The 13,666-nt window shown below is 39.8% G+C and overlaps 1 protein-coding gene across 12 annotated transcripts in view; it reads right to left on the bottom strand.

Moving 5' to 3' along the window:
- BBS9 (Bardet-Biedl syndrome 9) overlaps positions 1 to 13,666 on the bottom strand; it is a 437,000-nt gene that overhangs the window by 107,346 nt on the left and 315,988 nt on the right. The window contains exon 23 of one of the 12 annotated variants that reach the window (XM_073332912.2): positions 104 to 1,128. The exons of the other annotated variants lie outside the window; for them this stretch is intronic. Within the exon in view, the coding sequence (XP_073189013.2) occupies positions 1,124 to 1,128 (5 nt within the window). The 3' untranslated portion in view covers positions 104 to 1,123. Of the gene's footprint in view, positions 1 to 103; positions 1,129 to 13,666 lie in introns of those variants that run through there. 12 annotated transcript variants of the gene reach the window in all.

The raw sequence follows: 13,666 nt of genomic DNA on the forward strand, positions 1-13,666 counted from the left end.
TCATTTCTACCATAAGAGCTTTCCAACAATAATCCACCATGAATGTGCACACACAAAAACACACACAAAAAACAAACTAAAAAATAAATCTGGACAACTAAGAGATTAGAACCCCAAAATAAATTTCTTTACTCTGAGAGATGTCTGTCAATAGAACCACTGGGGTTTAAATATAAGCATGCATACATGTTTTTGCAGGATTGGGGACTTAGTAAACTCCTGAGTACAGGGACCACATCATCTATGATTATACAGCATCATAAACACCAAGATCAACAAATCACTATTTTAATTTAAAAAGTAGAGAAGTCATGAAAAAGGCATCATTTGTCAAACATCACAATATTATGGCACTGGAAATAACGTAGCAATTTTCTATTCTAAGGACAGGAAAGCCTCAGTTTAACTAAGATCATGAGGCTACCTTTCCTAAAAATGGTTACTTACCTTTTTTATATCTGTTGTTCTTCGAGATGGGTTGCACATGTCCATTCCGCTGGAGATATGTGTGCACCAAGCACATCAACCCACAGATTTTTTCCCCCCATAATGGCAGCCGTTGGGGCAATGCATGTGCCCTGTGTACATTCATGCTCCCAGCTGATGGCATAAATGGCAGAGCTGCCTCAACCCTTTCTCTGTTCCTTCAAACTGGAATCCAGTAAGCATAGACTCCAGTGCAAAAGGGGGAAAGGATGGGTCATAGTGTGGACATATGCAACACATCTCGAAGAACAACAGTTACAGAACAGGTAAATTCTTCTTTGAGTGATTCCACATGTCTTTTCCACCCAGGTGACTCCCAAGTAGTTCAGAATGGAGAAGGGTTTTAGAGTCCATCTGAACAAGTACTGCAACACAACTATCCCCAATCTAGCATAATGTCTCAAGACTTGGGAGATAGCATAACAACTAGTGAAAGTATGTACAGATGACCAAATTGCAGCCCTGCAAATATCACTGATGGGGACCTGACTCAAGAGTGCAGATGATACAGCCTGTGCTCTTGTACAATGTGTTGAAACTCTCTCAGGTACAGGAACTTCAGTGATGTCATGGCACAGCTGTATGCAGGATGAGATCAAGGAAGATATTCTCTGCCAAGAAACAGGTTGCCCCTTCTTCATTCTGTCAGCAAAAGAAATGAACAGTTATGGGGACACTCTAAACTGTTTAGTCCTGCCCATGTAAAAGGCTAATGCACTGCAGGCATCCATAGCATGGAGACTCTCTTCATCCTTATGAGAGTGAGGCTTTGGAAAAAAGGTTAAGTATATAGACTGATTAAGGTGGAAGTCCAACAGCATCCTTAGTCAGAAATTTAGGATGAACATGCAACTAAACCTTGTCCTTATAAAGGCCGTACATGAGGAGGGTCGGCAAATAATGCTTGAAGCTCCGCTATCCTCCTGGTCAAGGTAATAGCTACTTTTATGGAGAGATGCAAAAATGAATAAGTAGCCATAGACTTAAAAGGTGGATCTATTAAGGCCAAAACCATTCAAATTTAGATCCCATGCAGGTGTGGGTACTCTCACGAGTGGACAGAGCCTGTTCAATGCCTTCAAAAATCCTATCATTGAAAAAAAAATCAGATCTACACTGATTCTCTAAAGGAGAATGGAATGTGGAAACAGGAACCAAGTGAATGCTCAAAGAGCCCTTTTCTCCCTTTAGGTGGAGTAAATATTCCAGAATAAACTGAGGGGAAGACTGCGTAGGAGGAGAACGCCACAGCTGGAACCATACAGAAAAAATCTCCATTTCATTGTGTAATTATATCTGGTGGATGATTTTCTGCTATTCAACAGAATGTTTGGAACGCTCAGTCTACGGAACGCTCAGTCTCCTGAAGTGTTAACCATTGAACATCCAAGCTGGAGACAGGAAGCGTTGGGGTGCAGCATCTGATCAAGGCCAGGCTGGTGTTCTCAGGAGTAGAGTGGTGTGAGCCTCTCTGAGTTTGCATAACCATCTTTGAAATCAAATTAATGGGTGGAAAGGCATACAGCAGCTTATCCTTCCATGATAAAAGGAAAGCATCTGAGATAAAGCCCGGACTGTGACCTGCTCTGGACCAGAATATAGATGACACTTCCTGTTCAATTGTGTAGCAAACAGGTCTATCTGTGGTGTTCCTCAAAGATGAAAAATGGACTTGGCTTTATCCATTCTGAGGGACCATTAGTGATTCATGCTGGATGCTCTCCTGAAATGATCCGCCAGAGACTCCTAAACACCAGGAGATGTGAGGTGGTGAGCATAATTTGCGGCATAAAAATCCCAAAGTTCCATTGCCTCTTGACAAACACAATCTGACTTGGCATCTCCCTGCCTGTTCAAGTAGAACATAGCAGCAGTGTTGGCCACAAGGACTTGCACAGTACAACCTCTGATGCACACAAGGAAAAGCCAACACGCTAGGTGAATTGCTCAAAATTCTCAAACCTTTACGGGGAGAGAGAGTTCTTGATCTGGCCAAGTCCCTGAGTCTGGAGGTCCCCCAGATGAGCTCCCCATTCTAGAGAGGAGACATCTGTGACCAGAATCACGAAGGGCGGAGAGGAACAAAGAGACCCCCTTTGCATACAATCTGAGGTCCATCCACCTATCTAGGGATTACAAGATACCTGAAGGTGTGTGAGTGAACACGTCCACTGGTTGACAAGATGAACAGTAAATAGACTTCAACGACCCCTGTATGCCTCTGAGGTGAAAGCTAGCTTGCTGAGTTATGTGTGCACAAGCTGCCATATGCCCCAGAATTATCAAGCAATTTCTTATTGCTGGGCAAAGATGGCCCTCACAGGCTCAGGCCTCTGGTCTGCCCACTGCCAGATGTTTCACTACACGTTCCTGGATCAAGATCAGCATAAATAAGAAATCCTATGTTTAATACAGTATATAATGGAGTTATCAATCAGGAGCCTTGAAGACAAGAAGCTATTTTCTTCTTTCAAGGATGTACTGCCAACATGTATTAATCACTCCAGTAATGCAAAGTGGATGCAATTTTGCTCCAGAAAGCCTACCTAGCACCCTTTGTCTGACTTAATACCATACCTATACCACCAAAAAATACGTAAATAAAATGGAAAATAAAACGTTATCTGAATTAAATATACCACACACAAAGACTTTTCAAATTACATTATCAAGGCAAATAAGACCATAACATCTACCAATAAAATTACATTTTACCAAGGCTAAGGTCAGGGGATACAGCAATAATACTAGGGTAAGCAGCCTTAACCTAAACTTTTGAAAAATAAGTGGGGGGAGGAGTGGAAACTGAGTTCTAAATTTTAAATAGGCCTCAGTCCAATCACTCATGAAGTTCTACACCTGCACCTGTAGGAGCAAATTATGGGGTTTAGCCATCTAACTACCTGATCAGCAGGTGTCATCAGCAGTTTAAATGGCCAAATCCCAAACTATGTCTGCTCAATTAATTGAGGGAGCAAAACAATGTGGGTACAATTAAACTGCAGGTGCAAATTCTCCCCTACAAAGTTAGAAGCCGTCTTTCAAAAGCAGCCCCCTCAGGGGAAAAGGAGAATTGCTTTCACTTTCCTTAAAATTTGCAGAACAACAGATCCTTTTACCCGCTGCCACAGGGCTTTTCTGTTCGAAGGAAATTTGAAACAAACAAATAAAATAATTCAAAATGAAAAGGACCTATCGGAGGCATGCTAGTAACAGGTATGTTTTTTTTCTGCTGTATAGCTTTATGATGACACAAATCTGATCTAACTGAGCCAAATTAATCTATAAATCAGATTAAATAGTAACTCTAATTGAGGTTTCCACCCCTTGCACTTTGGATTTAAGTTATTAAATTACGTTTTCCTCCCCCTAGCACAGATGTAATATATTCTCCTTACAAGCCAGCAATTCCATAAACCCATGAATTCTTTAATTAGTCTCTTTGCAAGTCCCAACACAGACAGTCACACAACCTGTCCAATGCGAAGAGGAGTACAAGAAAAAAAATCTCTCTCTTTATCCAACCCCCTAATTTCTGTCAAGTAAGAGCTATGAAGCTATATGGTGAAGTTAATTAATTATAAAGTCAGTTGGGGGTGTTTTTTCTTTTGGTTCCCGGATCTTTTCCTGATGTAGGTCTTTGAACTTCTGCCTGCACTAAGCCCATGAATCAGTGTCATTTACAACATGCATTAAGATAATTGAACATAGTAAGGAGGAAATGTATACAAGAGAGCTAATATTTCATGTAGAGAGGCTAATTTTATCAATGCAACAGTGCAAAGTAGACCTCACAGTTAGTGTCTTTGTGTTCAGAGCTAAACGAAAAGTTACTTTGAACAAACTGTATAAAAAGAGATTTCTTCCCAATTTTCTTTGTTTTGTTCTTATTGTGATCATTACTTTCCTGGACAATTAAAAAAATCTGAATTCTTCAACAAAGCAATATTAAAACCAACAAACAATGGTACATGTTTGAGAGAATAAACTATGAAGACTAGAGAAAAAAAATGTAAATATTTTTTATTTTCCAGCTGCAAAATGATTAAAATAATTGTTATACGTGTGTACACAAGCGCACATGTGAGCACACACACCAGAAATGGAAAATAACCTCTTTCGTTCACTAAAAATAACCAAGGTTTAAAATCCAAAAATTATAGGAAAATAAAGATATATTTAAAAAACCCTAAATAGGTCCTAGCTGAGGTTCCAATCCAGGAAACAACCAGCTTTGAATAACTTTATGTATGTGAGTAGACCCTTGATTTCAAACTACTTGTATGCACAAAGTTATTGCCATGGGTAAGTGTTTGTAGAATAAGGGCTGTAATCAGCTATGCAAGCCAGCTACAACTGCATATGAAAAAACAAATCTTTACTTTAGACCTCAAGTTTTATCACAACCCTCAGTAAATAACCCCCAACACAATAAATTCCTTAAAAACTGTATTGTTGGGAAATACCAAGAACATGTTTTAAATGAATAAACTAGAATGATTACTTTAAATATATATATATATATATATATATATATATATATATATATATATATATAGACTTGGAAATCTCCATTTTTGGTATCATTTTCATAACTCCTTTTACCCTTCCATGTAAAATGACATAACAAAAAACCACTGAGCCTTCAGTTCAGACCAGGAAAAAGTGAGTTAAAGGAGAGCCTGCCCTTGCATTAAGGAGATGTCACTCTCTTGACAAAGAACTCTGCTTATCAGACAAATGTCCAAGGGAGAGTGCCATTGAAGAAACACTTTCTCCTAAAATAATTCCTGTTTAAAGAAAAGTTGTTTAAATCAGTGCTTTGTAGACACATAAATCTAAAGAGACATAGCTGCACTCTTACCCCTTCTCCATGGGCACAAGTTCCTTTAAATCAGATTTGAAGAAAACAAAACACTGATTAGCCTAAAAAGGTATAAAGTAAAAGACAACAGGAGAAAGAGGAACAATTAAGATAAATATATATCAGGTCTACATCCTACAACAGGAGAAAGAAGAACAATTAAGATAAATATATATCAGGTCTACATCCTACCTGGGCTTACACAAGTATATAAGCAGCAACATGTGTGTATGTTACTCATATATAGAATCATAGGGTGAAATGCTCTTGTGGTTTGGGGATCATGTACAAGGCCTTCAGCACAACTTACTTGTTACAAAGAGTGCATGTATATGGAATATGGGCAGAAGCCATGTAGTGTAGCCTGTGCGCCCCTTATACACTATGGAAATGGTCCCTGTGCCAACTCTTTCATACACTAGTGCAAAAACCTTGGTGGAGGTTGACTGGAGGGGGAGCAGAGAGTCATAGGATTCAAATTTATGCAAATCCAGAAGCCTCTAAGTGCTAACTGGTAAGGATGGGCTGAAGCTGACATTCCAGCTAACATTCCAGAAATTTATGGGAGAAGGAAAGAGAAGGGCAGTACATCAGCCATACACAGTGGACAGCATGCATTTCACTTCCCCAAACTCTTGACCTGAACGGATTATGATTATATGGTGTTTATCCAAGTGGACTGGATATTATACATACATAAACACACATACAAGAGAAAAGACACAGATGCACAAATCTCTCACAAGGGTTTACTGGGAAAAGAAATGTGGTCATCATCGAAGTCTGCAGATGTACACACAGCCCTACCAAGTGAACGCATATTTTGGCCTCAGCTTCAGGTCTGAAATACTTAGACTCCCAAAAAACAAATGTTGAAATCCTGCCAGGGTCATTTTGGATTACCATAATGGAATGGTAAAGGGTATAAAAGTAGCTCAATGCTAGAGCTGGTTGGAAAATGTGGGAAATGCCAACATTTTGAAATTCATATTTGGTTCCAAGTTGGAACAAAAAGGCAAAATTTCAAAATTTTTCACAGAAAAGAAATCCTGAAAAATCAAAAACAGAAAATTTGATTTGGAAACATTGAACGGTTATGTTATTATGTCAGAACATAATATAGATAAAATATTAAATATAACTAATATGGTATTAGAATTAATATAAAAGTCAAACCAAAATGAAACTAAACAGACAGCTGCAGCAGCACAGGAGCCAGCAAGCAGAGCTGTAAACAGGGGAGTTTGAGTGGGAGTTCTGTTGGAGGAGAAGGTATTTGTGTTTGGTTTTGTATTGGTAGTATTTGTATGTGTAGAGGCTTGTAGGGGCTTTGTGCTGGGAGAGAAGCTGAGCCCTGATTAGGGGGCGGGGCTTCTCTGACTAGGGGTCCTATAAAGGTAGCAGCCAGTCAGGCAGTGGCACAGACAGCTGCAGCAGAACAGGAGCCAGCAAACAGAGCTGTAAACAGGGTGTGGTTTCTGTTTCCCAGATTAACAGGATTTAGGTGGAAAGGCAATGACAGATACAGAGGTAGCAGTGGGAGTGACCCATGTAGCAGAAGACACAATGAAGATGACTGGATGTGGAAGCTGTGGTATGTACATGATCCTGGAGGGGGCACCTGGTAAGAGTTTTGTCTGTATGAAGTGCTGTCTGATAGAGCTGATGGAGGAAAAGATCCGAGGTTTGGAGATGCAAGTGGAAAGTCTAGCTGAGTTTAGGAAGGGGTTTGAGCAGATTATGGAGCAAAGACATGAGGTATCTGAAGGGAAAAGCTCAGACTTGCAGATGGAAGCAGGACTGGGGAATTCTGAGGGGAGACTGGGTGAGGAAAGTGGTCAGTGGAAGCATGTGACTAAAAGAACCAGGCAGAGGAAAAGATGGACTAGTGAAGGGGAAATAGAGCTCAAGAATAGGTATGCAGAGTTGGAAAATGAAGAAGGGGCTCAGCAGGTAGTCATTGAAGGTGGAAGGGCAAGGAAGAAGAGAAGAGCGGCTAGTCCTATAGGAAAAGGGGAAGAGTTAATGGAGATTACACCAAATATGAGCCCCAGGAGGATACAGGATGGGTTAAAGAGGATTACAAGGGAGAATAGGAATGGAAAAAACTTGCAGCCAGAGGGAACAGGGGATAGACTGGAGAATAGCACCATCACTAGGAAAAGACAGGTCTATGTGATTGGGGACTCTTTACTGAGAAGAATAGATAGGCCTGTAACCAGAGCTGATCCAGAGAATAGGAGGGTGTGCTGTCTTCCAGGTGCTAAGATACAGGATGTAGACCTGAGGATGAAAAGGATTCTAAAGGGAGCGGGAAAGAATCCCCTAATTATCCTTCATGTGGGAACAAATGATACGGCTAGATTCTCGCTGGAAAGTATTAAGGGAGACTATGCTAGGCTGGAGAAGACGCTTAAGGAAATTGAGGCTCAGGTGATCTTTAGTGGGATTCTGCCTGTTCCTAGAGAAAGGCAACAAAGGTGTGACAAAATTATGACTATCAACAGATGGCTTAGGCAGTGGTGCTATAAGGAGGGCTTTGAGATGTATGGCCACTGGGAGGCATTCATGGATAGAGGACAGTTCTCTCGGGATGGACTTCATCTGAGTAGGGAAGGAAATAGACTTCTAGGATGGAGGTTGGCACAACTGATTAAGAGAGCTTTAAACTAGGAATTAGGGGGAGATGGTTGGGAGATGTCCAGGTAATCTCCACGCCAGAATTTAGCATTGAGAGGAAAGAAAATGAAGTAAGAGTGGATACAGCCGTGGGTAGGAGGAAGGGCAGTATAGACACAAGTCTAATAGGTTATACTGGCTGTAGAATGACCGTGCCTAATAGGGTACAGAATGTGAGTGAGGCCAAACAGCAAAAATTAAGATGTTTGTACACTAATGCGAGGAGCCTAGGTAACAAAATGGAGGAACTAGAGCTACTGGTGCAGGAAGTGAAACCAGATATTATAGGGTAACAGAAACATGGTGGAACAGTCGTCATGACTGGGCTACAGGTATTGAAGGGTCTGTGCTGTTTAGGAAAGACCGAAATAAAGGTAAAGGTGGTGGAGTAGCATTGTATATCAATGATGAGATAGAATGTAAAGAAATAAGAAGCAATGAAATGGATATGACTGAGTCAGTCTGGGCAAAAATTAAATTGGGGAAGAAAACTATTAGAGCCACCCCTGGGACAGTGCTTGGGGTGTGCTATAGACCGCCGGGATCTAATTTGGATATGAGATAGAGCCCTTTTTAATGTTTTTAATAAAGTAAATACTAATGGAAACTGTGTGATCATGGGAGACTTTAACTTCCCAGATATAGACTGGAGGACGAGTGCTAGTAATAATAAGAAAAGGAGTACTTGTGGCACCTTAGAGACTAACCAATTTATTAGAGCATAAGCTTTCGTGAGCTACAGCTCACTTCATCAGATGCATATCGTGGAAACTGCAGTTTTGGACTGAAGAATTTATGGATCTAAAGGTAGAGGAGGCCTGCGATTATTTTAAATCAAAGCTGCAGAAGCTATTGGAAGTCTGCATCCCAAGTAAGGGGAAAAAATTCATAGGCAGGAGTTGTAGACCAAGCTGGATGAGCAAGCATCTCAGAGAGGTGATTAAGAAAAAGCAGAAAGCATATAGGGAGTGGAAGAAGTGAGGGATCAGCAAGGAAAGCTACCTTATTGAGGTCAGAACATGTGGGGATAAAGTGAGACAGGCTAAAAGTCAAGTAGAGTTGGACCTTGCAAAGGGAATTAAAACCATTAGTAAAAGGTTCTATAGTCATATAAATAAGAAGAAAACAAAGAACGAAGAAGTGGGACCACTAAACACTGGGGATGGAGGTCAAGGATAATCTAGGCATGGCCCAATATCTAAATAAATACTTTGCCTCAGTCTTTAATAAGACTAAAGAGGATCTTAGGGATAATGGTAGCATGACAAATGGGAATGAGGATATGGAGGTAGACATTACCATATTTGAGGTAGAAGCGAAACTCAAGCAGCTTAATGGGACTAAATCGGGGGGCCCAGATAATCTTCATCCAAGAATATTAAAGGAATTGGCACAGGAAATTGCAAGCCCATTAGCAAGAATTTTTAATGAATCTGTAAACTCAGGGGTTGTACCGTATGATTGGAGAATTGCTAACATAGTTCCTATTTTTAAGAAAGGGAAAAAATGTGATCCGGGTAATTATAGGCCTGTTAGTTTGACATCTGTAGTATGCAAAGTCTTGGAAAAAATTTTGAAGGAGAAGGTAGTTAAGGACATTGAAGTCAATGGTAAATGGGACAAAATACAACATGGTTTTACAAAAGGTAGATCGTGCCAACCAACCTGATCTCCTTTTTTGAGAAAGTAACAGATTTTTTAGACAAAGGAAATGCAGTGGATCTAATTTACCTAGATTTTAGTAAGGCATTTGATACCGTGCCACATGGGGAATTATTAGTTAAATTGGATAAGATGGGGATCAATAGGAAAATTGAAAGGTGGATAAGGAATTGGTTAAAGGGGAGACTACAACGGGTCCTACTGAAAGGTGAACTGTCAGGCTGGAGGGAGGTTACCAGTGGAGTTCCTCAAGGATCGGTTTTGGGACCAATCTTATTTAATCTTTTTATTACTGACCTTGGCACAAAAAGTGGGAGTGTGCTAATAAAGTTTGCAGATGATACAAAGCTGGGAGGTATTGTCAATTTAGAGAAGGATAGGGATACCCTACAGAAGGATCTGGATGACCTTGTAAACTGGAGTAATAGTAATAGGATGAAATTTAATAGTGAGAAGTGTAAGGTCATGCATTTAGGGATTAATAACAAGAATTTTAGTTATAAGCTAGGGATGCATCAATTAGAAGTAACGGAGGAGGAAAAGGACCTTGGAGTATTGGTTGATCATAGGATGACTATGAGCCGCCAATGTGATATGGCTGTGAAAAAAGCTAATGCAGTCTTGGGATGCATCAGGAGAGGTATTTCCAGTAGGGATAAGGAGGTTTTAGTACCGTTATACAAGGCACTGGTGAGACCTCACCTGGAATACTGTGTGCAGTTCTGGTCTCCCATGTTTAAGAAGGATGAATTCAAACTGGAACAGGTACAGAGAAGGGCTACTAGGATGATCTGAGGAATGGAAAACTTGTCTTATGAAAGGAGACTCAGGGAGTTTGGCTTGTCTAAAAGAAGGTTGAGGGGAGATATGATTGCTCTCTATAAATATATCAGAGGGATAAATACCGGAGAAGGAGAGAAATTATTTAAGCTCAGTACCAATGTGGACACAAGAACAAATGGATATAAACTGGCCACTAGAAAATTTAGACTAGAAATTAGATGAAGGTTTTTAACCATCAGAGGAGTGAAGTTTTGGAATAGCCTTCCGAGGGAAGCAGTGAGGGCAAAAGATCTATCTGGCTTTAAGATTAAACTCGATAAGTTTATGGAGGAGATGGTATGATGGGATAACATGGTTTTGGTAATTAAATATTCATGGTAAATAGGCCCAATGTCCTCTGATGGGCTATTAGATGCGGTGAGATCCGAGCTACCCAGGAAAGAATTTTCTGTAGTATCTGGCTGATGAATCTTGCCCATATGCTCAGGGTTTAGCTGATCGCCATATTTGGGGTCGGGAACGAATTTTCCTCCAGGGCAGATTGGAAGAGGCCCTGGAGGTTTTTCACCTTCGTCTGTAGCATGGGGCAAGGGTCACTTGCTGGAGGATTCTCTGCTCCTTGAAGTCTTTAAACTACGATTTGAGGACTTCAATAGCACAGATATAGGTGTGAGGTGGTTTTTTGTAGGAGTGGTGGGTGAAATTCTGTGGCCTGCATTGTGCAGGAGGTCAGACAAGATGATCATAATGGTCCCTTCTGACCTAAATATCTATGAATCTATAAACAATGTCAAAATGAACTATTTCAACATTATTGAAATGAAACGACATTCAAAACAATTTATGTTGACAATTTTCTGTGAAACATATTTATTTCAACTAAACTGCATTTTCCAGTTGAAAACTGTTCCATGTAAAATTTTCGTAAGAACAGCCACACTGGGTCTGATCAAAGATCCATCTAACCCAGTATTCTGTCTTCTGAGAGTGGCCAATGCCAGGAGCTTCAGAGGGAATGAACAAAACAGATAATCATCAAGTTATCCATCCCCTGTCGCCCATTCACATCTTCTGGAACCAGAAGCTAGGGACACCATCCCTGCCCATCCTGGCTAATAGCCATTGATGGACCTATCCACCGTGAACTTATCTAGTTCTTTTTTGAACCCTGTTGTAGTCTTGGCCTTCACAACATCCTCTGATAAAGAGTTCCACAGGTTGACCGTGCATTCTGTGAAGAAATGCTTCCTTTTGTTTGTTTTAAACCTGCAGCCTATTAATTTCATTTGGTGATCCCCCCTAGTTCTTATGTTATGAGTAAATAATATTTTCTTATTTACTTTCTCCATATCAGTCAACATTTTGTAGACCTCTATCATATTCCCCATTAGTTGTCTCCTTTCCAAGCTGAAAAGTCACAGTCTTATTAATTTTTCCTCACAGTGAAGCTGTTCTATACCCCTAATCATTTTTGTTGCCCTGTTTTGTACCTTTACCAATTCCAAAATATATTTTTTGAGATGGGATGACCAAATGCAGCATTCAAATGCAGCATTCAAGATGTGGGCGAACCATAGATTTATATAGAGGTAATATGATATTTTCTGTCTTATTTTCTAGTGCTTTCCTAATGATTCCCAACATCCTCTTAGCTTTTTTGACTGCTGCTGCACATTGAGTGGATGTTTTCAGAGAACTATCCACGAAGCCTCCAAGATCTCTTTCTTCAGTGGTAACCGCTAATTTAGTCCCCATCATTTTATATGGATAGTTGGGATTACGTGTTCCAATACGCATTACTTTGTATTTTTCAACATTGAATTTCATCTGCCATTTTGTTGCCCAGTCATCCAGTTTTGTGAGATCTCTTTGTAACTCTTTGTAGTCTACTTTGGTCTTAACTGTCTTGAGTAATTTTGTATCATCGGCAAATTTTTCCACCTGTTTATCCCTTTTCCCGGATCATGTATGAATATGTTGAACAGTACTGGTCCCAGTACAGACCCGAGGGGACACCACTATTTACCTCTCTCCATTCTGAAAATTGACCATTTACTCCTACCCTTTGTTTCCTATCTTTTAACCAGGTACTGATCCATGAGAGGACCTTTCCTCTTCTCCCATGACAGCTTACTTTGCTTAAGAGGTGAGGGACCTTGTCAGAGGCTTTCTGAAAATATAAGTACATTATATCCACCTTAAAGAATTCTAGTAGATTGCTGAGACATGATTTCCCTTCTATTAACTTCAGTGGCCTTGGATCATGTCCTTATATACCATAGTAACATGCACCTTAAAATTCAGATAAGAGAAGATTTAGCTACCTATTTATTATCTACAGGCTAATTCCTGAGCCCACTGGAGGCAATGTCAAAAGTTCCATTAATTACAAAGGGACCCACAGTTCAGCCTGTTGGGCCCACTGAAGTCAATAGAAGTTGACAATACTCACCTCCTTGCAGGAAGCGTGTGGAACGTTGAAGGATCTGGCCGTTGGAAAAAAAAGGAACAAGTCTCTTTCTTTCTAATTCTAATATGGATGATGTCAATAACCTGATTTGCTGGAGAAACATTCCAAATAAATTTAAGTCTTTCTAAATAATTCTCAAATAGATTGAGATACAGAATGAAAAGCAATTTACATAAACTCAAAACACTCAAGTATAAATTGTCTCTAGAATAGCTTGGAGTTTCATTCCAGAGAAGATTAAAAATGTTTATAATTTAATAAGAACTTTTTCTTTAAAGTTTTAATGAATGAAATTTAAGATATTGGCAGCCTTTCTTCATTCATACATTCCACTCCTGTGAGATCAGTAGAATAGGAAGAGGGAGAAAAAGAATTATAATTAAGCATTTCAAATCATGGAGGCATGAGAAGCAGAGAAACTGTACACACACAGGTATGTGCAAGTTCCTTTACTGTGGTGTACACTTAACTAAATACTTGGCTAAATATACATTCAGGCTGCAAACGTTTCACTTAGCACAGGTTTTGCAGATTCTGGAAGGGGATTTAAACTTCACTATTGATTGTCCCCTTCTCCTTTGAATAATCTGATCCCTTTTATTCATAAATAAATTGCATTTTTATAACCCTTGCAGCACAACCAACTTTTGGCAGCCCTAAAATTCTGCTCCCATGAGGACCTCTCAAGTACTTAATCAACACTATGCACTTACATATTAAAT

This window comes from Lepidochelys kempii, chromosome 2 (assembly GCF_965140285.1).
Source record: "Lepidochelys kempii isolate rLepKem1 chromosome 2, rLepKem1.hap1, whole genome shotgun sequence".
Classification (NCBI taxonomy): Eukaryota; Metazoa; Chordata; order Testudines; family Cheloniidae; genus Lepidochelys; species Lepidochelys kempii.